Here is a 27043-nt window from a genome sequence, read left to right on the forward strand (position 1 = left end):
AGAATTAGTTATTGTAACAGCACTATGTTTGGATTTGGTAGCTTGTAAAATGCAAAGACTCAAGGCTGCTTAACAAAGGTGTCTCTGCTCCATGTCTGGAGTGGGGTGGGGGAGGCTCTGCATGCTGTGCTAGTGGTCTGTCTTTTTGGCAGTGGCTGTTAATCCAACACTGTTACCTGCCCTCATCCTTAATGCGTCCATCATCTGCAATTTTCATTGTCTTCTGAATTTCTTCTAGTGTGTGGGAGGGAAACTGCAAATGTGCCACACAGCTAGCAGGTGGTGATTTCTTGAGGGTGCAAAAGAAATCTGAGCATGGTTGTTACAGAGAAAATATGCGGCCTTTTATTACAGAGGCATCTCTTTCTTCTTGCCTCGTCTTACTTGGATCTGATAGGCACTTTGCAGAAGTCTTGGCGTTGCTTGGCGAAAGCAGTTCACTGCTCAGTGACCTAAAAGAAATTGCTGTTGAAACTCAGCAACGCGCAAGCTGTGCTGGCGTTGTCCTTACGCAGTAAATATAGTGATTATTCTTATTATTTCTATCTACAGGCAGGGGAAAAAATAAACAACCTTTCATGAAGTGTAATATCTTTCTTTTAATTCTGATTAATCAAATACATTTCTCTCCCAGCAAAATAAACACAACGCGTGAGACCCACGCAGCTAAATTTACACCCTGCAATTTTCAGACATTCATTGCCACTAAATTGGCAGAGTGGCTAGAGCCAAGCATACCTGCTTTGCAATTATATCCGCTGGGTTGGTATTTATGGGAATGCCTAGCTAGGCCAATGAGATGCAAAATTAACCCTTAATGGCAGCATGCTGAAAGTGCTTCTTCATTAGTGAATTTACCAAGGCACTCAAAGAAGCCCGGTTGTAGTCCATCTCATGAGCCTCTGCGAGTGGTAATGTTTGGTTCCCTGGAACCTTGGGAAAAGATTGGGAAATCCGTTAATTTAGCAGATCCTACGTCTCAGTTTGGGTTTTATGTGAAAACAAGTGTATGCTATTTTGGAACCAAGTAGATAGATTGATGTTTTGAGAACATTTAGAAGCCTTGCCTTTTCCCAAGGTATCTTGAGTTCCCGTGAATGTTATTGACTTCATTTACATTGAAAGTTTTCAGAAAAACCGTGAGAGTTGTTCCCTCCAGGCCCTATCTGTGTGAATTCAGAGCAATCTGTGGGATCGTTTCTTTGCTTCTCAGCCCCCTCAGCTTTGCAGGTTCGATCTGTCAGGACGTGTCTGTGCCCCAGCTTCTTCCAAAAGCACACCTGGTAGCCTGCATAAATGTGATAGATGCCAGCAGGAATGTGGAGCTTTCAGGGGTTATTTAACCAGCAAAATGATGCCTGAAGTTACAGAAATGCTTTAGAGATCCCTTGAGTTTTGCTTTGGCTCATTTTGGGAATAACTGATGAAAAATTGTTAATTGAAGCCTTAAAAGATGACAGCGGCTTTGTAGTTAACCAGAAGCTTGTTAATTTGTGTTCTGTCCCATTTTTGGTCCAGTAAAACACAGCAAGGCTCGGAAGTTGCAAGTGGCTAAGTGAGATATCCAGAATGTTTGGTTATTCTTTCTTGGCTGGAATGCACCACAAGACTTCTTCAAGACCATTTGCCTAATGAGCATGTTGAGGTGGGTGGTGTAGTTTTTGTTTTTTTATTTATGTCCAGGATAGGTGTTTAAAAAGTAGTTACTGCTTTCTTGGAAATTGGTTAGAGGATTGTAAGAAGTAAAGGAAATGTAATTGGCAGGAATCAAAGAAGTAAGAAGTGGAAAAGAAAGAACACTGGTACATCGTGTAGACTAAATCCTGCTCTGTTTCTTCTGTGGCCCTTTCTAGGCCAGAGCCCTGTCCCAGCTGCCTCAGTCTCTCTGGGGGAAGTGTTCAGTTTTCTCATGTGCATGTTAAAACTTCTCCTGCTTTTTGCTAAATATTCTTCTGTCCCACTTCATCCTAGTACTCTTTGCCACAGTGTTAAAACACTGCAACTTTTGAAAGAGCCAAAATCCATGATTGCATATACTGCAAACAAACTCAACTTTACTGCAATCTTGAAAGCTCTTCATGATACGTGGTATGTTGCTGTGGCAATATTTGCTGGAAAGCATTAGTCCCAGATGCCTTGTGTACCCACTCTGCCCACCCCACATTAACTTCCCATCTACGTGGAGGCTCTGTATGGGCTCCAGTGTGGTGGAGAAACATCATTTCTCTCAGTTAGGGCTTCTGATGCAGTGAATAAGAGAAATAGATAAGGCAAAACTGAACTGTGAAAAGGATGAGCTCTCACTTCAATATAATCCCTGCTGTGCATCTTCTTAACAGCATGTTTCCCATTGACAAAATGCAAATGCCATTTATTTTTCTGTTATTGATTTGCTTACAGAAAGCAGCGGAAATCTAATCCATACGGCAAATGTTGATTCTCTTTATTTTCTTTATATATTTTTATTATTACTGCATAAAGCATATCAAAGAACTCGGTCTGAATGGGGGAAAATCACATTTTAGATAGGTGCTTACAAAAACAGTTATTTTTCACTTGAAGTGATTATTCTCTGCATCTCTAGTAGTGTCTGTGGGAAATTCCCAACTTTAAATAACCAGTTGTTGTTTGCATCTGTCACGGCCAAGTCCTGTCTTCTGCCCTCATTTAACTTTGTCTGAGGTTTCTTGATGCAGGATGCATGACCAGAGCTACCAGAAATAGCAAATACATGCCATCTTTGATAAAAGAAACCTTTCAAGTCTAAAATAATGGCAAAATCTCTTCAGATAGACCCAGGGCGTGACATTTGAGGAAGCTATGCCCTGTGGTGTTTTATCTGATGAATCAGATCAGTATGAGCAGTGATCTCCAAAATACCAATGTGAGAATGATAGGAAAGTCCCAGGCGGGACTTGAGGTGGGCTGAAGAGCTGTTGCTGGCTGTGCCATGGCTAGTCCCATTTTCAATGTAGTGTGGCTAAAAACCAGCTGATTAGAACCCAACCTGATCCTCTGAAGTCAAGGCTTTATTTTTCCTTGTGGCTTTGAAATTGTTATTTTTTTTTTTTTTTTTTTTTTTTTTTTCTCTGCATGTGTCCATTTCTGTGCTATCACTGCACCTGGAGAAGAATGTTCTGCTTTTCTACTTGCAGCTTCAAGGATGCTCACAGTTCTGATTGCACCGTGTTTTGGCACCTAAGTCAGGTGGTGCTTCCAGATTCATGCATTGGATTCTTTTGGGTCTAACTCTTTTCACTGTTGGATTTACATTCCTGTTTGAAGAGGTTTAGCATCTGTTTCTGGCTAGTGCTTTTTGCTAGGGGCAGCGCTATCCTATCCCCATAGATAGCATGCTGTCACTGGCACTTAGTACAGTCATTCTCCCCTTCTTGAGCTGTTGTCTTTCCTTGACTCCAGTTGTCTTCTGCTAATTGATCTCCTAACTTCAGCTGTTGCTTTAATGTATTGTTTGAAAAAACATTCTTGTTCCTCTTCCAGATTTCATTTTAAGAGCCTCAGGAGAGAACTTTCTGGACTCCTTGTTTTGTATTCTTAGGGCAGGACTTCAAAGCAAGAGCTGAAATGCTTTCCCAAGGTAGGGAAGTCTGCAGATCTCTCTCTGTCAAGATTAAAATCTTGGTTATCTGTCATCAATCTCCTTGCACTTGGAAATTAGCTCAGTGCTGTTGAGTGAGAGGTTATGGGCTTTCGTTTCTTGTTAAGGGCAGTGTTGCTGTTTTGTTTTGCAGCCCTGGCCTGCTTCCTGGCGTGGGCCCTCTGCAGAGCCTCCCATCACTGTCTCCAAGCTGCAGCCTCCTCATGTAGCCAAAGCCCTCTGCTTGTTACAGAGACCACTGCTTCCTTTCCCCTGCAGATGTGCTGCATTGGAGTGCCGTCACATCCTAAGTGCATAAATTATTCTCTCAGTGATATTAGGGGAATGCTGTTATTATAATTCATTATCATAAATTCGTCTTTTCTTTTGCTCTACCACCTCTTGATTCACTTACTACATATATATATGAAGTCTTAGCATTCACTTTGTCCAAGAGTTGCTGTCCCGCGCTGACATCTGCTCCTACCGGTTTACACAAGCTTATGATTTATACGGGGTGATGCTGTCGGAAGTGTCCTGTTGCCAGGGAAAATGTTAAACAAGGAGAACTGTGTTTGCTGGGAGAACGAGCAGCTGAAACCTAGACATAACAGCAGAAAGCAGCTCTATACAGACCTGTGTGTAGCAGTTTAGTTTCATCACACATGAATATTTAAAGGATGGTTTTATGGGTGACTGATTGGGCCCTACATTGTGAGAGTATTTTAAAATTTTATGTTCTGTTGTGTTCTGCAAGCAGAATGTAGTTGTCTCAGCAGTTTGTGAAATAAAGGCAAATTTGTGTTTAAACTCTTAGCAAAGATTCTTGCATTAACCAAAACTCAGTCATAGCATCTCTCCCACCCCCAAGATGCTCTTCTGTCAGTAGTGAACTTTCTTATTTTCCTCCCATTAGTGGACCGTTAAAGAGGAGTCCCCTGACCTCTTTCTCTGGAAGAAAGGAGAAAAGATCCAGCCTGAAAGTCTTATTGCTAAGTGGATGTGGGCCACCAGCACGTTTCTCTTGCCATATTTTATCAGCAGAGCAGGCATTGAGGTGAGAGAGTCTTCAGAGCTGGTGGAGCAGGGTGCAGCCATTCCGCTTCTTTGGAAGCGCTTCCAGCATCTCTGTTCTAAGGAAGCTGACGTGTTGACTATGAAAATCCTGTGTGCTCTGCCTTCCAAAGAGGTGGTGGCCAGCCATTTGAGCATGTCTACTTAATGGGGATTTTCTGCAGTCATACAGGGAGGAGTTTGATATAGAGTTGATGTGGACAGTAGTTGGAGACAGAAACAAGAGTTTGCTTACTCTATAGACTCCCTTCTCATTCATGCCCTGTGGAGAATAATTCCAGCTGTGGTTTCAGGATGACTAATGCTGGATGACCAGGTAGTGCAGAACTGATAAAGACAGCATATCTGGTTAGATAACGTGCAGCAGCGTGGGCTCTGGCAGGACAGATGGTGCCATACTGATCATAAATCTTCCAAGGCACACTAATACCGCCCCTTTCTGTTTTAAAATCCAAGCTTTTAAGGCATAACTGGCAGAATTATCTGAGAGGTTCTTCACTGTGTCAGGCACTTGTGGTATTTTATTAAGGTGACACTGGTTACGGTAAAACTTGATTTACTGTCTCTTCACACCAAGGTCTGAATCCATCAGAGAGGAAGGTAATGCGCCCAGCTGTGTCACGGAGGTGTTGCAAAAAATTGCAGTGACTTCAGGCAGTGGGGCTGTATAATTATGACAAAGTACATGCAAGTCTCTTTATTCAAAGTACAGAGGCAGAGCAAAAGAAGATAAAATGCTCTCTTCTGAGATGCTAAAAACAATTAACTTCTCTGTCCTACGTAGGCGTTTGTAGTTTGTAATATGGTATCTGAGTGGCCTCGTGTTGTGCTTTGTTGCAAGGCAACTGATATATAGTGATGAATGTATTGCATGTGCAGTTCAAGGAGAAGCTAGATTCTTTTCTACATATGCAAGTTCTGTCTTTCATTACGAGCAATATAGGAAGTGTGTTAAGAAGGGATACAGTCATTAGGATTAGCTTTGCGTTTAACTTGCTTGAATATAGAGATTGCATCTTTACTTTTTGTCCTTCCTTGCTCTTCTTGCTGCCATCCCCATCAAGCTCTACAGTGTCTGTGTGATAAAGAAATGGAAGATGGAGCTGATGTGGTGATACTTGCTAGCCAGCTTCCTGCTGTCAGACAGTAGGTTCTCTCTGGACTCCTCTTTGGGGGATGCTCTGTCCTTTGTGTGGAGCTACTTGCTTTTGTTCAGCTGCACCCCTAGAATCTCGTGTCTGTCAGTGAGCGTCACCGACTCTTCTGGAAGATCAGATAGAGAATAATAACCTGTGGTGATTAGGAAATTATTATAAGACAGTGATTATTCATTTACCCTGAAGATGATGGTTGGTGGAATATATTCCTTGTATTTCAGATTATTCTTTTGGACTGTGTTAACTTTCTCTATAAGTGCCCAGAGATAATGACTATGCTCTTCTGAAAATATGAAGAACACATCGTTAGGGAAAACATTTCCAGCAATTAACATCCTCCAAAGTAGATGGTACTGTGTCAGCACGTGCTCTCATTTGCTGGTAATGGTTTTCATAGTTTGCTTAAAATCATGGGAGGTGAAACTAGAAAGGCATCTGGGAAAGGCTGAAATCATAGATTTTGAGTTTTGATCTTGCTCTGAAATTTGGATGCACGTCTGGGAATCTTGCTGTGGGGAATGCTCCTTCTTCAAGTTGTGGTTCAGTAATTTTAAATAGTTATTTCTGCTTCTGCTCTTCCTCTTCCTTTCAATCTTGTGCTGTTTTGAGGCTGTGGATGTGGTCCATGCTCACTCTGTGCTGTTAGTAGCTGCTGGCCTGTTTTTCTTCCACCATATAGCTGTGCTGAAAGCCCGTGGATTTGAGAGGCACTTTTATTTTTGGTGTGTTGAAGCAGCTGTGCTAGGGACAGACGAACGTGGGGGCTCCAGGGGAATGCCAAGTCCCTCCACAAAGGCTCTAGGATTAAAAGAAACCTGTTCACCTCACCTCACTTTCTGCACGTGGTGTTTCAAGGAAAAAGCAAGTGGCTGTTTATTAGTGAATGATTTAGAAGATTATATTTAATTCAAGAGTGTGCATGGCTAAGTGCTGAAAGGCAGCCACCTGCTACAAAGAGTGTGCCAATTGCTTAAACTAATACCATAGGCTGCTTAGAAAGAGATACGCTATTCTGTGTGTGTTATATTATTTACAGAGGAGATGGTGATGTGTTAATTGCTCTCCAGTTCAATAAAAGGTGTCTTTGCTCTGAGGAATTAATGGCTCAAGGATGACTATCCAATAGTAGGCTGACTTCTCAGCATTGTGTTTTTTCTATTTGAATTGAAAGAAGCTGTCCGCTTCAGAAAAAAGGGTGTTTCTATTGACTTGGTTTGCCTTGGTAACATTTAGTGCTTTAATCAGAAGTAACTGTGGGATTTTGTTCTGTTTTGGCTAGGCTTGATTCATTTTTAAGTCTTGAGAATGCTAGCTACAGAATATATCGGACCTGGAAAATGGGAGGAGGGTAAGTTGAAGCTCAGCAGTGAGCAATTCCTTGAATTAATCACAAATGTAGCTGCGCTTCAGAGAAGAAACATTTCTAAGAACTTGTGTTGCAGTGGGGCTGTCAATCTGCCTTTACAAATAACCCTCATAACTTCTGATGTTGTATAAGCAATGTAATCATCAGGCAGTTTAAATGAGGATAGGGGAGGATAGGGATTAAAATTGTTCAAGGGGATTTAAGTTGTCAGATAATGGCTGGCAGGTGTCCTTTACTTGTGACAGATGCTTAGGTGATGTCACTGGTTTTGCAGCAGAGCAAGAAGGAGCTTGTCTTGTTCTTGGCTTCCCAAACCAGCCTGAACATACGCTGGGATGCTTTGTTTGAGTGATCTCAAACAAAATTAATGAAAGAGATGCAGAGTGAACTTAGTCCTCTGCAGCGTACTAATCTTTTATCTGCTGGAGCTGTTAATGGACAATCTTTTTATGCTGTGCATACTTGGATTCTGACTGGGACATTCCTCTTCAAAGCTGACTCCCCGTTTTCATTTGAACAAGGGGTAAATTGTAGCAAAGATGTTGAATAACTCTGTTGTCACAGAGCCTTTGGGTGGCTGCTGGAGTCCTGAATGCAGCATTATCTCATAGGCATAAATAGCCAGCTCCGTTGGTTTCACTGCACTGAGTGTTAGGCCAAGTCTGTCTTATTTCCACCAGTGTTGCCTTGCTTACAATGTACCTTTATTGCCAGTGAAGATGCGGTGCTAAACTGAAATTTTTAGGCAAGGCATGATGCTTGGAGTTTCTTCATGCTTAGCTTTTGAATTTCTCTTCTGGCTGTATCAGCATTAGTAAACATCTGTAAAATAGATGTGGATTTGGTGAATCGGATGCTTCATATCTGCATGAGGAAGTCTGAAAAGATGCATCTGTCCTCCCACCTCAATCCACAGAAGCAACTGGACCTGAATGTAAACATTTTTAAATATTTGCAGTCTCTGAGGAAACAAAGTCTTGTGATGTCCTACCAGGCACTTTGCACTGCTTCTTTGCTGTCTGTAAGTTGACTTAGGAGAACATAAAAGTGTATGTTGAGAGTGTGCAGTTAACAGATTTATACAGTATCCCAAGTCAGAAGGGACCCACTGTAAGTGGGATCATTAATTCTGACTCTGGCTTCACATAAACCCACCCAAAATTCAAACCCTGTGTCTGTTGTTCCAAGGTCAATGCAGTGGAAATACGGTCTCGCAGCATTCTACCTGGTACACAGAAAAGTTTTTAAATCCTCCTGAAAACTTTTAAAATCCTCTGGTTTCTTTCACTATAAAAACAAAAACAAAATGTTAACTAAAAATTTCTTTATCATATCTTTTGAAAAGATTCATACCATTAAGTCATGAATTGATGTTTTAATCATGAAAGGGAGAGTTAAATCACTGTCTTTATAGCTGTGAAGTTCTTTGTGGGTGAAAAGGTATGAGAGGTATGTCTTTCTGGTGCCATCTTGCTGCAAATTCCAGCTGCCGATCTGCTCTAGTTTCTCGTTCTCCTTTTGTGTTCACAATATGTTGCAGATTTCAGTAGAGCAAGAACACCTTCCTGGTGCACAGGAATCAAAGCTGGTGTGGCTGTATGCCAGGTGGGAGGTAAGAAGGACAACAGGAGACGTTCATTCATGTACGTCCTGAGTAGCCCTCGTGAGTAGCACTACAGCTACGCACCAGCCTGGATCTAAATCAATCTCCTCACATTTGGGAAATGTTGTACAGAGATCATTGACAGTATCCAGAGACAATTCCCACAAAAGGCATGAGAGGTTTGGCAGCGAAGAGTTTGTGCTTCATCGTTGGTGACAGATCCTCTTTGCAAAGAGGCTGAAGTTACGGACGCTATTGGTGACCAAGTTTGAACTCACGAGTGTCCTGTATTTCTTCCTTAAAAACTCCATTGCCAGAATGACTGGCTGTTCCCTCTGATCGTGTGTCCTGATACAGACACAGCAGTACTATCAGCAGCAATCTGTTCTGTAATGTGCAGTTCTCTGGAGAGCTTTCAGGTAGTTTTTTCTGTGAAAGGCATCCTAGCCTTGCGTTGTTACTACAGTGTGACGTGCTCAGTATGACATGTCCTTTTATTTATTTTTTCCTCTGATTCCTTTTTAGCGAGTATTAAATATTTAGATGCCAGCATTTTTGGAAGGGGCTGCTAAAACAGATTGGTTTCCTTTCTCGGTCCCCTTCAAAGTGAAACATGACTCCCTTTTTTATTCAGCCCAGATGGTGTGCTTTTTAAAGTGAGCAGTGTGTGGCGGTGAAAATGGACTGCTTCTTCTCCCTTCTCCCTTCACTTAACTGAACACATCCGTGCAGTTTGCATTTGGGTTGAATTCAAAATTAGTCAGAGAGGCTGCAGGGTAAATATGTCAGCGATTGGAAAAGCGGCTCTGCCAGATTGAAGGAATTTCTGCCCTGCCAACGAGCAGTATAGCAAGTTGGCTGCACAAAATCTGACATCTGTACAGACTTCGTCAGGATACTGCTTGAATCCTTCAGAAAAATGGGTGATGGAACAGGTCCTTCTTGTGCCTGTAACACCGCTCTTCTCACATTCCCTTGCAGGGCAAGTGGCCACAGCAAGGGTTTCCTTGCAGCCTTGATGGCCCTCATATCAGATAGAGGAGGCTTACAAAGCAAAGGAAATGAAGTGGACTGTACCATTTAAATGGTTCCACGTGTGGCATAGTTTTGACAGTTCCATACCCAGTGGTGGATTATTATTTTTTTTTTTTTCCAGAGGTGGAGTAATACACGTGACACGTTTCTAGGTGTGCTGACTGTGACTCTGAAATTGTGGTGTCTGTAACCTGCAGCTCTGTTCCAGCAGCTGATGGGGGTCATATTTTAAGGGAAAGAGCTCTTCTTCCTTTGAAATAAGTATGAGTCAGAGTTCACTGTTCCCATTCTGCAGCAGAACTCGCACAGGTCTGTTGGCAACTTTATCTGCCCGTATCTTTTGTTTCCTGTTTGGTAAAAAGGTTAGTGCTACATCCTTACTTAGAAGAGCAGTGAGGATAAATTTATTGTATGGCAAAGGAAATCCTATAAACAAACCACTTGCTGGGTAACAAAATCTGATATCTGTTCTTGACATTTTCCTTCAATTCAGTAGAGTAGAAATACAGCCTTTATTCAAAACGGTTGTTAGAAGCATCAGGGACTTGATGGCTTTTTGGGGGCACTGTTTTTGAGTTTGTGCTTTTTGAGGCCTAAAACATTCATAAATGATTTGGCTCGATCCGAGCTTTTCATTATGGGTGCACAGAGATCCTGGTGGATGTTTTCAGGCAGATACAGCCTGCCAGGAGCCAAGCCGGGGCCTCTCTGCGGAGGAGGCGCCACAGTCCTTGGAAGTGCATCAGTTACTGCGTTGTCTGGGGAGCACCGCGATGCTCAGAGCAGGGAAGGCAGCTCCCTACTTGGGGCAGGTCTAGACCCCGCGTCTGTTCTTTGCTGGCACCTCGCCCGGGCCTGGAGGAGGCCTTGCTGAAGTGTTGACAGCAAGGTTTCATTCTGAGTAGGTGCAGCTTCTGTGTGAAAGTGGAACAGGCTGGGGGAGAGGTGCAGGCAGGAGGGCTGGACGAGAAGGTGGCAAAGAGCAGCAGCACAAATGAGAATGGCACCTTCTTCTGGTGGTATTGCCTCAACGTACTGCCTGAGTGCTTAGACTTTGAGAGAACTGAAACCTTGGTAATTCCTAGTTGTTGTATGATGCTTGCAGTATCATCATTTTGAAGCAGAGAGTTAATTTTAACCACGAGATTTAGATTGTTGTGCTTTATTTTCTTTCTTTTTTTTCTGAGGACTGTAGAGAAGGGATTATGGTCTGCTCTTGAAGCTTCTTGAGAAGCTCAAGAAGATGGCATATTGGCCATGCCTCGATTCTGCAGAGAACATCCGTATCACTGTTTCATATCTTGGTCTGTTAAAGGCAAACATCAGTTTGTAGTGCAGGGGTCATCTTCCTCCTGTTGAAGGCAGCTCTGTTATGGGTGTGCTGCAGGCTGCTGCCTAACGGGAGGCTGTGCAATGTTGGCAACTTCTATGTGGCTGTTGGGAGGAGTGATTTTTGGCTTGGCCGCCACTTATCAGACACAGGTCAGTGATATGAAGAATGATGTGATTGTGTCAAAGAGCTGGTTTAAGGAAAAAAAAACTAACTCACCCCACATTTGCAGACTGCAGAGCACTGCAGGACTTCGCAGAATCGCAGAATCATAGAATCATAGGGGTTGGAAGGGACCTCCAGAGATCATAGAGTCCAACCTCCTGCCAAAGCAGGTTCCCTACAGCAGGTCGCACAAAAAAAAGTGATGCTTTCAGGCAGCAGTAGCTCAGGGACTATTACTAACTGTATGTGCTCAGTGTTTCCTTGCAGCTCTCCTGGATGGCTGCTGGTAGTGGCACTTTCCCTAGGGATGGCAGCGTGGGCCTGGCACTGAGTTGTTCCCAGTGTACAGCAAGAAGTTGCATCTTGCAAGACTGTTCTTCCTTGATCAGAGGAGCACTGATGCAGGGAAAGAAACTGAGGTTTGAATGAAACCAGTAAAAGCATAGACTGAATAGCCAGCTAAATTGCCTGGGCTTGCTTTCTGTGAGCTGTCACTTCCTTTCTTGAAGGTGCTACCACACCATCCACACCTTGCGGATGTTGCACATGGCTCTACTGTCCAGCTGGTGGCTCAGGTTGCCGCATCTGCCTCAGAAGTTACAGTTTCAACTTTGTTTCTGAATCATTTTGTCTTCCAGCAGCTCAGGGCAAATTTCCATTAAGGTAATCACTCTGTGCTGACAGACTCTTGAGCATCCCAGGAGAGTCAGATATTTGCCAGGAAAAAAAAAATTGAGAGGAAGCTTATTGTTTGGGGCAGAAATGGGCATAAAAATACTTCCCAAAGCAGTCCTGTCCTGCATGTTCTGAAACAATGATGTAAAACTTTGCAGCGTTATAAGGGAGCACTGACATCCCCTTCTTTATGCAGGAAGGTTTTTGTTTTTGGTTTTTGGGAGAATATGAACTTGGAGCATAACGCCTCAAACGAGGCAGAAAGATGGGAAATGAAACTTTTCTCTCATCCTCTGCCTCGTCTTGCAGCTTCCCACAGTGTGGTGGGTTGAGATTCCGTTTATCTTGCTGCTCCTGTGTTGGGAGCATCAGTCCCCCAAGCCCAACCTGTGTTTTAGACCTGTGGTTGAATCTCTTTGCTTATTAAAATAATTGCCATTATCTGTCTTCCTTCCGTGAAGTTTACATTTCTGCAATACCTGTGTTCTGAAAACAGTGCACAGGCATGGAAGTGCAGTAGACAGAAATCACTGGCTAGAGCTCTTACAACCTTAAAAGCAAATGTATAGTTTGCCTTCTTACTGTTTTCTCAATCTCCAATTTCCTCCTGCTAAACTGTCTCCACACAGCAGATCTTAGTAACATTCTGTCTACTTTCCTTGCCTGGACAGGTGTGTGCCAGGGCACACAGCTGACACCAAGCATCACTATGTTTAGAACTTCATTGAAAAGCTAGTGTGAATTAGTCCACGTGCTACCTAGCTCCTAGCTGCAACAAGACAGATCTGCGAGCTAAATACCAGCCTGAAAGAAGCATGAGTGTATGGAGCTGAGTTCCTGTGGCCTTACCTATTTTACTTGTGTTTAGACCTCATGAAGGAGAGGGTTGCTTTTTTTTTAATATCCTGTAAACTTGTTTTTTGTTGTTGTTGCAGATAGCCAGCTGCTGCCTGGGAACAATTTCACAAATGAATGCAACATACCTGGAAACTTCATGTGCAGCAACGGGCGCTGTATCCCGGGGGCCTGGCAGTGTGATGGGCTGCCAGATTGCTTCGATGACAGTGATGAGAAGGAATGCCGTAAGTGACCATTGCTATGACCTCGGTGTGCCTGTTACCACAGGGCTTGTCTGGTAGTGTTAGTGGTGTGTTCTGTACGATGTGCTATGTAAGTAATGAAGCCACTGCCAATTTCTTGATTTCTCTGTTGTTAGAGAAGTCCCTTCCTATTATTTCACATCTTTAAGGTTCTTCGAATTGGCCAATTATAATTCAGCTCTTGGTAGCAGGTGCCTAAATCCCAATGCACAGATGGGTAAAGTGAGACAGGCTTGACCTGTGGCTGTTGTAGTGAGAGACTGATGCTTTGTGTGATTGCAGGGATCTGCGTACCCTGACTCAGCTTACAGGCCTCTGTAATAGAGGCCTTAACATCCCCACAACCTTCACTCTAGTCACTTTTGTTTCAATATTTTAAACTATATCTTGCTGCTTGTTTTCCTCTTCTGTCAAATTGTAATTCTGAGCCTTTTGAAACTTAAACAGTAACTTTCTGGAAAAGAAACAGTGAATTGGCTAATAATGTTTACATGTCTTAATCCTCCCTACAGCACTCCTCTTCTAGGGAGCTTAGGAAGGCTATCTCCTCCTTTGTGATGTCATGCTTTTGTTAGCATTAAGTAAGTTTTAGTTAATGTTATCCAACCTTTAGTTAACAAGAAGCTTTCTAGGCTCCATAGTACCCAGGCAGCAATATTATGCTGTGGCAAAATATCATGAGACCATGTTTAGGAGGGAGCAGGGCCACAAACTTCACATCCTTCTGAAGTGTCTGAGAACTTTCTGATAACTGAGTGATTTTTGCCCAGCAAATGTTTCTTTTTTATGTAAGTGCTTTATAGAGATTTTATTCGTCTTAAAGCTCTTTATGAGCACCTTGCCTTTCCCAGGACACTTCAAGGACATTGCTAACCTCACTTGTGGAGTAGAATAAAGAATAAAAGAATATTTTCTTAAATTCATTGGCTAAAAGTAGCATGTTTAGTTAAATGCTTGTTTCTTTAACTTTATGCATCATCTTTAATCCAGCTTTCTATTCCTTTTAAAATAGTGGGGGCTTTAATAACTGTGCTGTGGAAATCCATGTGCATAGTTCTGCTTTAAGCAAGTAAGCTTTTTTCCTACTTTTAAGGCCTTAAATGTAACTGTACAAAATATCTGATCCATTGTAGTCTTTATAAAAGCATTGAGCTCATGTTGTAGCACTGAAGCCAAGTTAATTTGTTGGTGTTGTTGTAAGGACTGATGAGTTGTGCTTGTCTGTTTAAGCCTTGGTAGAATTGCTATTGGTGGGAGTTTGGACAAGAGTAAAAGATGTCCGAAGTTCAGTATGCATTTTCCAGTCAAATGTGTGGAAAAAAGGAGCTCTGTGATTTGCAAGTTCCTGGTTACCTAGCTCTTGAGTATGCAACTGGAATTTCTCTTGGTGTTCAGTCATGGCTTCTTAAAATGAGCTGAATGAAGATATTTCTCTGTATTTACAAGGCACAGAGTTTCTGTGTATTTTCTGAGAATGTTGCCATCCTCTGCCTTGCATGAATTTCGCTCCCACTTGTTAGACTAGAAAATTGTAACAAAGGTTTTCATTAATCTTATGGACAGGTGTTGTTTGTTTTTGTTTTTTTTTTTAATGAAGTAATGAAGACTGGGCTGGACATTTGCTCATAAATCATGAACAGGAAGATGTGCTGCTTGACTGTATTGAGAAGCTTCCTTATCCAAACCAGTTGGATATAGTGAACAGTAGGCAATAATGAGTATAGTAGCTGACAATAAAATATAAAAAAGCTGCAAAATGTCAGTTCGTAAAAGTTATTCTTGTCATAACAGACTTGAAGACAACGGGGAGAGCAAGGGAGACATATCCTGTGCTGGCTTGCTGTTAACAGGTCAGATAATCCAAAACAGAATGGAAATAGAGCTTGTTTGAATATCCAAACAAAAAATTAATACTCACGCAAACAAGGTTCTGTAATATGTCTAGAGAGCTTCAAACTGCCTGTTTTGCATCTCCCTCCTATTTATTTCAGTAGACAACTTTTAACTCTCTGTGCTCCTAGTGGACCAACCATTGCATTTGCACTCCATGCAGGTGCACGAGGCGTGTGTTTGTGTCAGTAATCACAAAGCCAGTGGTGAAAAAGAGCCTGCATGCTGTGCTCATTAAAACCTGCACCAGTGGAGGTGACCCACTATCACAACTGATGGCTGGCTGAACGCACCAGCCACTGCCTCTCTGTTTTTGTGTTCATTGTTTTGTCTGCATAAACATTCAGCAAGCCTCAGTGTATGTCAGAGGTTGCCATTTTTTCTGCATGGAAGAATTCAGTGCCTCACCTTTGCTTCATCTGCACTTTCATGTCAGATGCCATTTTGTCAGTCTGCCCCTCTGCTGCCACCTGTCACACAGCAGCAAAATGTAATGGAATATTGGTGGGAAGGTTCAACCTGTACTGCCATACCCCCAACAGCTGCCTTTGATGTCATAGGGCAGTGTAATGAAATAGGAAGCATTACTTTCAGACCAGCCCTTGTGTATTTGTTGATAAAGACATACAGTATATACAGGTTGAAAAATAATAAAAAAAAAAAGTTTGTTTTGCTCTTTTGATTAATTTTGAAAATGGGCCCACTCTTCTGAGGTACTGTTATATCTGTCACCAGCTAGTCATTTATGTCAGAAAGTGATGAAAATTTGGTTTGGCTTAACAGCCCTGAAATGGTGAAAGAGTTTCTAGGTCAGATCCAAGGCATGGAAAGGCAACCCTAGCATTTTGTCTGGGAAGTGTGAAGGAGGAAGGAAAAGTCACTTATTTGCCCCTTCCAGCTTGTGGCAATCTGTAAAGACAAGCTTATGGATTAATTGAGGCTGTAAAGGACTTTGGTTATCATTTGGTGCAGCTGCCTGCTCAAAGCGGGATGAGCTGTGATCAGGGTTGCTCAGGATCTTGTCTGGTCAAGTGTTGAGTACCTCTGAGGATGGATTGCTCACAGCCTCACTGGACACCTGCTCCAGTATTTGAGTATCTGCTCTGCAATCCCTTTCCAGTGATTGAAGCTGAACCAAAGAGCTTTTAAAGATGTGCAGTGTAATTAATGTCTGGGTCTGCTCACCTTACTGTGTGGGAGAAAGGGATGTAGGAGCCCAGGAATTGATCCTCTTGGGTGCAGAAACAGCGGTGGAAAAGTGAGAACAGCTGACGCTCCAGATGTGTGTTGTGTCGCTGCACCAGCAGCACTGTTCTGGTGTCAGGTTCTGTAAGGGAGGGCAGCTGTGCTTGGATGTGTTGTTAGAGCATGACAAGGCTTGACAGTGTGCGTGGGGTGTGTATGTACATGTTTTTTATTTATTATTTTTGGCTAGGCTTTGTTACCTTCCTCCTTTCAGAACAAGGCTCTGCTTACTAAAGCTTACCTTGCAGCAAAATCAGCATCCTTTGTTTTCTGCTGTGATGTTGCTTTGCATTAGCTGAGCTGTTGAGAGTGGAGACAAAGCTGTATGAGTTCTTTCAGCAGTGTGAGATGGCTGAGTTCCCAGTGTGTTACTACCCTAAGCCGTGCTGTAAGCTGCTTTGTCTGCAATTCCTCATCGACTAACTAGTTCACATTTAAAGGCTTTCACCTTGCCTTAAAGTGTTTTGTGTGATTACTGAATTCAGATAGTGCTGCAGACTGGTGTCTTTGTGAAGGCAATGTGCTCTGTTTTGGCATGCCCACAGAGGAAGTTTCACACGTGTGCCATCAGGTGCAAAGTCTTTCCCTTTTGTGTTGCCTTATGGTTAAATGTGGATGTCCAGTAATATCTGATGAGTTCTGTACTATTTCATTCTCTCTGTTACCCTTAAAAAATGGAAACGTGCAGCTCAGATGTTCTGCTTTTTGTTTTCTGCTGCCCATGTGTGGAAAGCTATGAGGAGCCCACATGTGCTGCTCTGGCTGTGAGGAGGAAGTGAGATGCAAGAGCAGAATGATCTGCATGTTGCCCATTCATGTTTCCTTTTTCCTCTGTTCCTTTTTTCCTTTTTCTGTCTTCTGCTTTGGAAGGCCATCTCTTAACCACATCACTTTCTTCGTCTTCTGCATCTGCCAGAATTCATACCATCTGTTGCATTCCTGGCTTCCTCTCTGCTCTGACCTGTGAGCAATTTAACACTTCCCATGCCAGCTGTCTGTATGCTATTTGGCACAAAGAAGGTTTCCTGTAGTCTCGCCTTATGTCATGGTGATGCTGCAACAGAAAGATGTTATCTGAGCAGGAGGGTGGAGAAAAAGTGTAAGAGAGAGGGAAGAAGCTGATGCTGGGATTTCCGTTGCTGCAGATGAGAAGTGATTTTCCTTGAAGAAGAGCGTCTCCTTGGCTTTTCTTCCAGACTACTAACTGAGCTTGGAAAGTAATTAATTGACCACTGCACTCAGTAGTGCAAGTAACTTGCTATCTTCAGTGCATCTCCCAAAACGGAGAACAGTTTTGTTACTCATTCCCTCTGGCTCTGCTGATTCTCATCAGCTGGATTGCTAATCAGCCTGTGAACTCAGGTATGGGTCATGCAGTTTGCTTTTGAACACCTGTGGGCTTTTAACTACTGCTACTACTGGTCTTTAGCTCTGTAGATGATTTATAATGGTAGTTGAGGTTCCTCTTGAGAAGTGCAGAGCCTTTTTAGCAGTGTGACTTTTCTGTGGAGCCTACAGCTGTTGATTGCATAGCTCCTGGGTCCTGCTCTGTTTATACACAGGGTGTACCTATATGTGGGGTGTGTGTTGCTTGCAGCCAGCAGGATGGAAGCTGTGTGCTGTCAGCCACTCTGCATTCTCAGTCTGTTAGCAGGTGTAGGGTTAGGAAAATAACACAAAAGAGAAATATGTTAAGATGTTTCAAAATATTTTGAAGTAAATAGATTATCTTTAATACTGACCTTTATACCTACCTGCTGAAATATTGCATTAGGGCCAAGTCCAGAAAGATTCACTCATGGAGGTTTAAGAGTACAATGATGTTCTTAGTTAAGCTCCTAATGTCATCTTTGTTTCCTTTTTTCTTTGTGCGTTTGTACATCTTTGTATTGGATTATTGCAGAAAGAACAATGTGAACACTGAAAATGGCTTTTGTCAGCTAATGAGCAACAGCAAGTGAAGAGATGGCATGTTGCTGCCTTTGTCAGCTAACGAGCAGCAGATGGTACAGATTCAGAGCATGGCACATCATCCGTGCTAAGTGCCTGGCATGACAGCAGCCAGAATGAGATAGGTAGCAAATACCCAGAAGTCTGGATTTTCCCTCATCGCTCTTCTGAGAGCCATTTCCTACAGGTCAAGATAGTGCGTTCAGCTACGTGCCAGTAGTGGCACACAGTGAGTACAGTGACTGGCTGTGTTAGTCCAGGGGCATAAGCTGTGGGCTTGAAAAAAATGTTTTGTGAGGATAGCCTTGAGGCAGTGTGTTCTTGTGGCAGGAGCTTAAGTATCTCGTTTCTGGTGCCAGTCATTGCTGTTTCTCATTCAAACCAAATATAAGGGAAAAGCAGGTTTTTCACTTAGTCATAAAAGCAATGTATTGGGGAATGGCTGAGCAACAAGACATCGTTGGTGCTTGTAAGAAATATGCTCCCAGCACGCTGCTCTGCACGGAATAGCAAGAGATGGCCTCTGTAGAAAATCTGGAGCTGCAATACTAAAAACCTTGGATTATCACCGTTCAGCAGCAACAGATCTTGCTCTGATTGTCCTTCAGTCAGCTAGAGTCCTTATATGCAACTCTCCTCCGTGGGAGAGAATTTCTTCTTTAAATGAAGTGCATCGTGAAAACAGTGAATTTTAACTAGCATTGTCCTGCAGACATTGAAGGCACCTGCCAAGCAAGCTTCCGCTGAGGGTCGGCTTAGTTTCTCACCTGATTGCAGTACACCTGGCTCTTCAGACAGGTGCTTGCAGGAACCCTTTGCAGTCAGGATGGATGTTTGCAGTTCTGACTTGCACTTAGCATGGTGTGGTCAGCCAAGCTTCTGTGGAGCTCTATACCAGCAAGCTGACTTTCATAGCCCGGAAGGCTGCAACTCACATTAGGACAATCTGGGAAGCCAATTCAGTCCAGGTGCCTCGTACATCTGGTAGGAACCTTTCTGGCTCTGCATCAAGGAGCTGGTGCTCTTAGGGAACATGCTGAAGCCCTGGTGACTTTCCACCTATTGGTGACAAATAGGCCTGGCAACTCCTAGATGTGGCAGGTTGCAAGCTGTAGTATAAAGATGAAGGACTAAGAGAACTTGAATTTTTATCTTCAGTCCAGTTCCTCTAAAAAATAAAGTGAACTTGGGGGGAAACATCGCATTGCAGTTACTTTTCACTGCTGATCTGTTGGCATATTAATCCTTTATTTCTTCTTTCCTTCTGTGTCTCTTAACCATGTTCTCTCTCATGTAGAATTTGAGTTGTGTATCCGTATCTAGTGAAAATGCCCTATTTTTTTTTTTTTACATTCCTTTTTCTGCATTCTCTTTCTTGGATATGTTTTTGGTTCCATGTATTCTGTCTAAATGCATGGAGCATTTTAGATAAACGTCTGACATCTTCTGCTGTCAGGAGGTAGAGCGAGGGGATGGGATGCACGACACAGAGAAACTTGCATAATTGATACGTGTTTGTGTGTCTGCACGCTTACACTTGTTCCTCACTGACCTTGTATTGGTAGGGAATTAGACTGGATTAGCAACGTATCGTAGTTTGAATATACTGACCACTGTAACCTCTTTTAAGTTTCCCCAAGGTTTCCTGTACATTTTTGCTCTGCCTCCAATTTAAAAACCACCTACGAGACAAATGTTTACTGCTCCCTCTGGTGTTCACTTCCAACAGGTTTTACTGCTCAGCGTGTTTAGGAGTGCAGTCTCTGCAGGAAGGTGTTTGTAACAAACAATTACACGCAGTTGTGGGTGAGATATTAAAAAGTCTTTTCATAAAGATTTTAAATAAAACCCACACTGCACAATTAACAACCAGGCTTTCCTGAAGCATGTTTTGAATCTGTTCCTGTGCTCTAAAACCTTTTCAATCGGAAAACTGAAACTCTTGTAGAACAAAGGCAAGTTCAGTCAGTTTTCATCTTCAAACTGGTACTTTGATTATACATTGACTGACTTAATTATATCCAGTTTCAAGAAAAAAGTAGTAGTTTATCAGGAACTGTAGGTATTAAAAGCTTAATGATGTCAGAATGGTGAAGGTTTTTTTGTTTTTTTTTTTTTAAAAAAAAGGAAGGAGTGTACTGAACCTGATGAAGTTGCTCTGTCATTTGAGAAACCCTTTAGTGGGAGCCTGATGCAGTAGGGGCAGTAGGAAGATGGAGAATCGAGTAGGGACTATGCCAGCATAAAACCCATGTTACACGTTTGGAAGCCTCGGTGAGGACAGATAGACTCCTTGTCCTTCATTCTTTGCTGATGTAGGGTGGATTTCAGAGGAGTGCCATTAGATTTATTTATTTGTTTGTTTGTTGCTGCTCATTGCTTAAAAAAATGTTTTGTGGGGTTTGCTCTTGAGATTAGGAGCATTCTTCTGCTCTGTTCTATAGGAAGATTACAAACTGGAATTATGTTAAGGCACATTATGTATTTACGTGTTTTTCCTGCATAAATCACAAAATGAAAGAGGGAGAAATGGATCAAATCCACTAATAAATTATTCTTGACCCAAATCTTTCTGATGACAGTCTGAATTTAGATGTTTGTCTTCACCTCTCCTTAGACTTTGCTGTGAATTCATGACTCTATGTTGCTAAGAATAAGTAACCAGATTTACTAGCTGCTTTAAAAGACAGAGAGGAAAGGTCCTGTAGAGACAGCATGTTCTGCGATCTCCGTAAGCTATTTAATGACTGCTTATTACCATAGTACAATTATTACAGCTGCAGTTGTTTTGCTTGGATTTAGCCACTCAGCAGAGTCAGTCTGATGAATAGCTTTCATGTACAGGAACAAAGGGTACAAAATAACTCTGGCTGCTATCCTTTTAAATACCAGGCTTTAGGGCTCAACAGTCAGAGCTCAGTGCTCTGAAGAGTGGGATGCAGCCTTTTGTTAATAAGGAATGTTTCCCCAATTCGGAAGTAACATCAGTAAGCTCTAGGGATTGTCTGAACCAGCTGAAATCTCCTAGAAATACAGCAGCAGATCCAGACTCACAAGTAGTACTAAACCTACCCATCTGTAAAGATTATTGCCTTTACATTGTTTAATATATCATAGAATCATGCAATCTTTTGAGTTAAAAGGGACCTTGAAAGGTCATCTAATCCAACTCCCCTGCAGTGAACAGGGACACCTACACTATTTCGGGTGCTCACTGCCCCATCCATCCTGACTTTGAATGTCTCCAAGGACAGGGCTTCCACCACATCTCTGGGCAACGTGTGCCAATTCCTCACCACTCCTATTTTAAAAAGCTTCTTCCTTATGTTCAATCTAAATCTCCGCAATTTTGGTTTGAAACCATTTCCCCTTGTCCTGTCACAGCAGAACCTGCTAAAGTCTGTCTACTTCTTTCTTATAACCCCCCTTTAGATAAGAAAATCAGCTCACCTCAGAGCCTTCTCTTCTCCAGCCTTTGTTATCCTTTATGCCCCTTGCCAAGTCCTTTCTAGTTGGGCCTTGGTCTTCCCAATGCCATTCCTAAGTCTGGCAGCATCTCCATACTCCTCCTGGGTTTCCTGTGCCTGCTTCCACTGCCTGTACACTTTCTTGCTCTCCAGTTTGACCAGCAGGTCTCAGTTCAGCTATGCTGGTCTCATGTCTTCCTTTCATGACTTATTATATCTGGGGATAGAGAGTTCTCGTGCCCTAAGGAAAGCTTCCATACAGATCTGATGGCTCTGCTCTGCTCCCTTGTTGTAAAGAGTGTTTTATCAAAGTTTATCACATTTTATAAAAGATAGATAAGTAATCAATACTTACAAGTGAGTGATTTAGTAACCTGCCACTTACAAAAGTGGAACATCAGCATGACAATTACTTTGCCACTTGAGGATTTTATTTTAAGATTCTAACACAAGAAGTACTAGAGCTCAGCTTATGCTCTTTAGTTCTAACCTCTATCTACTGCTTCAGGTTGTGTGGAGTGGCTGTGTCATGGCTCATGGTACTAACCAGAGGCTGAGGTGGCTGTGACCTTCAGGCATTGTCTGTGTGCAGTGTGGAGATGATGACAAGCCTCTGCTGTAGATAAATGACTCCAGAGGCAGCTGAAGGGTTGATCTATTGTTTGTGAGGTAGCAAGCAAATGTGCTCTGCAGTCCCTTGGTGAGTGTGAGGGTAGATGACATAAGAAATGAAGGCATGAAGACAACTATAAAAGCCATGTATTAAAATAAGTAATATGACTACAGAAACATCACGACTTCAGAACTCTGTGTTCCCGCTAAAAGCTGTGGGAAATTGTGGAAGTATTAAGCTATCTTTTTTTCTTCTTCTCCCTTCCGGAGTATGATCTGGGAATTTAACTTTCCATATAGGCAGGACTAACAGTACCATTGTGGTCTACTTCCTTACATTACACCTCAGTCTAGTGCATTCCAAATGCCTGTGAGGAATGCACGATTCTGTAATGAAATCTGTAAATAGGTAATTCTTTTCTTGACTACTTTTTTTCTGGAAAACATAGAATGAGAAAATCTAGCAACAGAGCCAGAACAAAGGAAAGGAGAAACATTCTACCAGAGCTTGCAAACTGTAAGGCTCATACCAATAAAAATCTGCAGTCAGAGTAGATTTTGTGTATTTATGTTAATGCAGTGTTGCTGTGTACTAAATTTCCAGCTGCCAGATGTTACATGCACAGCAATCTTACAAAGTTGTATGAAAACAATCTTCAGTGGCCCAGTTCTTATTTACAAACCATTCATTTGTGTAAAAGGCTAATGAAATCAGCAAATCTTTTTTTTTTTTTTTTTCTGTAACAAGTAGAATTTATAGCAGAAAATTAGGAATTCCTCTATAAAAGTATGCATTTGCTTAGAAGACCTCTGTTGTGAGGTTACTGAATGGTTTTAAGTATCCTTGTTTTTCTCACTGCTTCCTTTTTCTCCTGGTTATCCTAGCATATTCACTGCTTGATGCTCCAGCACGCCACCTACAAATAACAGTCAAATACACCTCCAGATTCCTATGAACCTGGGAAAAACTCCTGAAATTCTAGGAAGGAAACCCAAGCTACTATGCAAACCTAACTTCAAAGGCTAATCACAAGTTCTGCTGCACCTTTGCCTGCAACTATATGGTGCTGCCACTGCTTAGCTTCCACTGTGTTGAAGGTCTATCAGGCCCTGCATGGTTATTACTTGCCTCTGTGTTTTTCTGTGTTATCTGTCTTCCAGCAGCAGAGTTTGTAATAGCAAAGTCTGAGTTGTGAGATGTTAGCAAATCTCTGAAAGCCGAAAGCAAACCTTGATCTCCCAGCCTGTGATATGTTCCCAATGTAAAACTGACTATGCCATGAAATTGTTACTGTTTTGTGGACATTTATTTTTCACTCAAGCAAAGCATTCTTTCTGGAGCTACTTGTAGGTAATATAACCCCAAGAATCCAGCCTGTACTGCAGGACTCATGAGAAGTGAAGCAGAGATAGAAGGTTGCTGCTGAAATCTCTCACCAGCTACCTTCTAGTGTACTTCCACTGATGCAACTAGTAAGCAATTGAATGTTGAGGTTTTGCTGGCACTCATGCAGAGTAAGGGGGGCAGGAGCAGAGACATATTTCAGCTTGGAGTTACTGTATAGAAACTGAGCTGGGAAGGGAGAATCATCCATCTATGGCAAATGGTATTTTAGTTGCTATTTGCACATGCTGTTCTCAGGGTTATAAAAACAGCTTGGAATGCCAGTTGGCCAGCAGAACCACTGGAAGACCAGCTCTAGTAGGTTTGTATCAAGTTTCTTAGAGATGTGACAAACATCAGAATTTTTAAACAGAACTTTAACGGGACATTAAACAGTGCATGAAATGAGCATCTGCATTAATTGAGAAGATGCTGTAAACCAGCTGCTAATCTTTTCGTCACTTACTCAAATGGCTCACAGATTTGGACTATCAAACTAGAATTAACTCTTATTTTCACTCATGATTAAGCAACCAAATACTTAGAGTAGCTGTAATACAGTTTATAATGAAGTGACCATGGTGAAGTTCTCATTTTAAGCTCAATTACAGAAATTTACACATGAGTAAAGACAAGTGCAATATCCGCTAACATTTGATGGCTTTTTATGCAAGGAGATCAAGAGGGTTTGTGGTGCTAATTACTTAATCCTATTGACGGTCTCCTCTAGGTGGATGTCGGGAGGTAGGCCGACTGGAGAGCCTGGAACTGGGACAGGTTTAACTCATGGATGCAATCAGTGGCAGCATGCAGTGCAGGTCAGGTAGCTATTTACAGAGGGAGTGAGGGACTGAAATCCTTGGCGCACCAATACCCTCATCAGGAGGGTTCCCCTGCTGCTGGATTCCCTTAGTGCTTTCTGTCCTGCTTATGTGAATCCTGAATAATAAGTTTGGAGATGGCTGAATTCAGTCAGTGTAACAACTGACCTAGAACTTGTGCTTTGAATGAAATTATTGTTCATTTTGCTTTTCTCTAAAAAGTAGTGACCTCTAAAATACTTCTTTTAGTGAGAAATCACTTTGCTGAATGGATATAGATCAAGGTTTTTGCCTACACTTTCTTCTAGTGTCTCATCTACTTTCTGACAATTTTGTAGATGGTTATTTAGACTTCTAGACCACTGAAGATTACTTTGAGGAAAGATAACTTCAGTCTTTCACAAAAGTGAAGGCTATTGTCTCCTCAGTACTCTGCCTCTGAAGCGTCTTCTCTTCCCACATGAAAACTCATTAAGTTAGATGCTTTTGTCTTCAACTGGAGAACAGGCATAGCAGATGATTGTGTGAAAACAAAATGCTAGCCCATACTGAAGAAGTTTTGTTGTAACCTTCTAGTCACATTTAAAGATCTTCTAGTGAAGTCAGGCATGTCAGAATTGCTTTTGTAAAAGGCTATTCATATATACAGTGTGTGATTTTATATAGTATATGCTAAATCTGTTTTTTTTCCCCTACTGTTCATCATATTGCTGAGAAATAAAACAGATTACAACTTTTGAAAAATACTTCTGTTTCACACTTTATGCCCTAAAGATAGTAAAAAAAATTCTATTAATACTGTAGAACTGTGCCTTCAAGCTGTTAAATCTGTGGAAAGTACAGCTGGTTCTGAGTGGAAGTTACTGATTTTTTTTTTTTTTTAAGATCCTTAGAGGAAGGGAGTGAGAGGATTGATTTCTGCATAGCATAAGGAGTGAGTTCACATACTTGCATACCTAACTGCCAAAACAGTTCTCTTGAACTTAAGCAAATAAGTCTGGGGGGAGTATATGGCAAGCTTATACTGTAGCCAGAAGTTCTCTGTGAGCATCTTAGCCCTGTTATTTGCGTCTGAATTCCAAGTGAAGAGGAGAGCTTTGTAGTGAAGATCAGAGTTCCTGTATTTAGAAAAGCCAGAGGACATTCATCCTGTGTGTGGAGATTCACTGCCACCTTTTTGCCTAAATACTGTGGGAATTCCATTTTTTCAATGTAAATACAGTTTCATAATAATGTTTCACTCCTGCGTTTGGGGTGTTTTGAAAAGAGTGTGGCCAGCAGTCTGAGGGAGGTGATCTTCCTTCTCTACTCTGCCGTAAGGCCACATCTAGAATACTAGATACAGAATACTGTATCTAGTTCTGGGCTTTCCAGTTCAAAAAAGACAGGGATCACCTAGAAGTAGTCCAGCAGAGGGCCACAAAGGTGATAAAGGTCGTGGAGCATCTCCCGTATGAAGACAGGCTTAGTAACCTGGATCTGTTCAGGCTGGGGAAAAGAAGACTGAGGGGAGATCTGAGTAATGGTTACAAATATCTAAGGGGAGGTGGGAGACAAATGGATGAGGCCAGGCTCTTCTTGTTGGTGTGTAGCATTAGAACAAGGAACAGCGGCCTAAAATTTGAACATAGGAAGTTCCATACTAACATGTGGAAGAACTTCCTTATGGTAAGGGTGATGGAGCCCTGGAACAGGTTGCCCAAAGAGGTTGTGGAGTCTCCTTCTATGGAGATATTCAAGACCCATTTGGATGCCAACCTGTTGTAGGGTGCCTGCTTTAGCTTAGCGGGGAGGTTGGACTCGATGACCTGTGGAAGTCCCTTCCAACCCCTGATGTTCTGTGATTTCTTCTGCCATGACTAGGTAACAGCTGAGGGCAGGAATGCATTGAATCTACACTTTTCCACCACAGGTTTGCAGATTGGTTGAATGTCCTTTAGGGTGCTTTAATACTTGCTATAGTTCTGCAACTGATTTACTATCTGAATCCAGACTGGATCTGCTATTTGAGTAACATTTCTGTAGACGCAGTTTGGTAAGTTGCTGTGTGATTTCTTGTCGTTTTCTGAGTGTGGCCTTTAGTTCTTTCCCCTTCCACCCAGTGTGTGGTCTCTCCATTGCTTAGGTTCTGGAGTCCTGGGCTAGAGAGGACTTGCCAATTCCTTTTAAAATAACCAGCTTTTCCCTTCCCTTTCCCTTGGTGGATTGTACTAGCAAGGCTGAATGAGGTCAGATGATCCACAGGCGTCTGTTTCGCTTTTTATTGCTCTTCAGCCATCTCCTGATATCCAAGTAATTTTTTATTATCCTGAACCCCATTTCAGCCAAGTGTGACAGAAGGATATAGACTGGAAAGATAATTATGTCCTTGACAGCTTCTCAAGACTGAAGTTACTGAATGAGCCAAACAGGCAACTTCTTTTAAATAAATGGGAGTCTTTTCATGTACAGATCCACTTGAAAAATTCAGGCCTGTGCAACAGAAGACACAGTGATGCACAAAGAAGAGGAAAGTCTTTATCATAGCAGTCATGTAACAGGAGTAGGAACTACAGAAATGTTGTGAATAGT

The 27043-nt window shown here is 42.1% G+C and overlaps 1 protein-coding gene across 3 annotated transcripts in view; it reads left to right on the top strand.

Moving 5' to 3' along the window:
• Nucleotides 1-27043, top strand: part of LDLRAD3 (low density lipoprotein receptor class A domain containing 3) — a 104589-nt gene that overhangs the window by 17493 nt on the left and 60053 nt on the right. For 2 of the 3 annotated variants that reach the window (XM_042814824.1, XM_042814825.1), the window contains exon 2: nt 12939-13085. In XM_042814824.1, coding sequence (XP_042670758.1) covers nt 12939-13085 — 147 coding nt within the window. Of the gene's footprint in view, nt 1-3579; nt 3599-12938; nt 13086-27043 lie in introns of those variants that run through there. The other variant, XM_042814826.1, reaches the window with a different exon arrangement.

The sequence above is a fragment of the Centrocercus urophasianus genome, unplaced genomic scaffold, assembly GCF_019232065.1.
Source record: "Centrocercus urophasianus isolate 14NV4802_14NV808 unplaced genomic scaffold, USGS_Curo_1.0 seq_14, whole genome shotgun sequence".
NCBI lineage: Eukaryota > Metazoa > Chordata > Aves > Galliformes > Phasianidae > Centrocercus > Centrocercus urophasianus.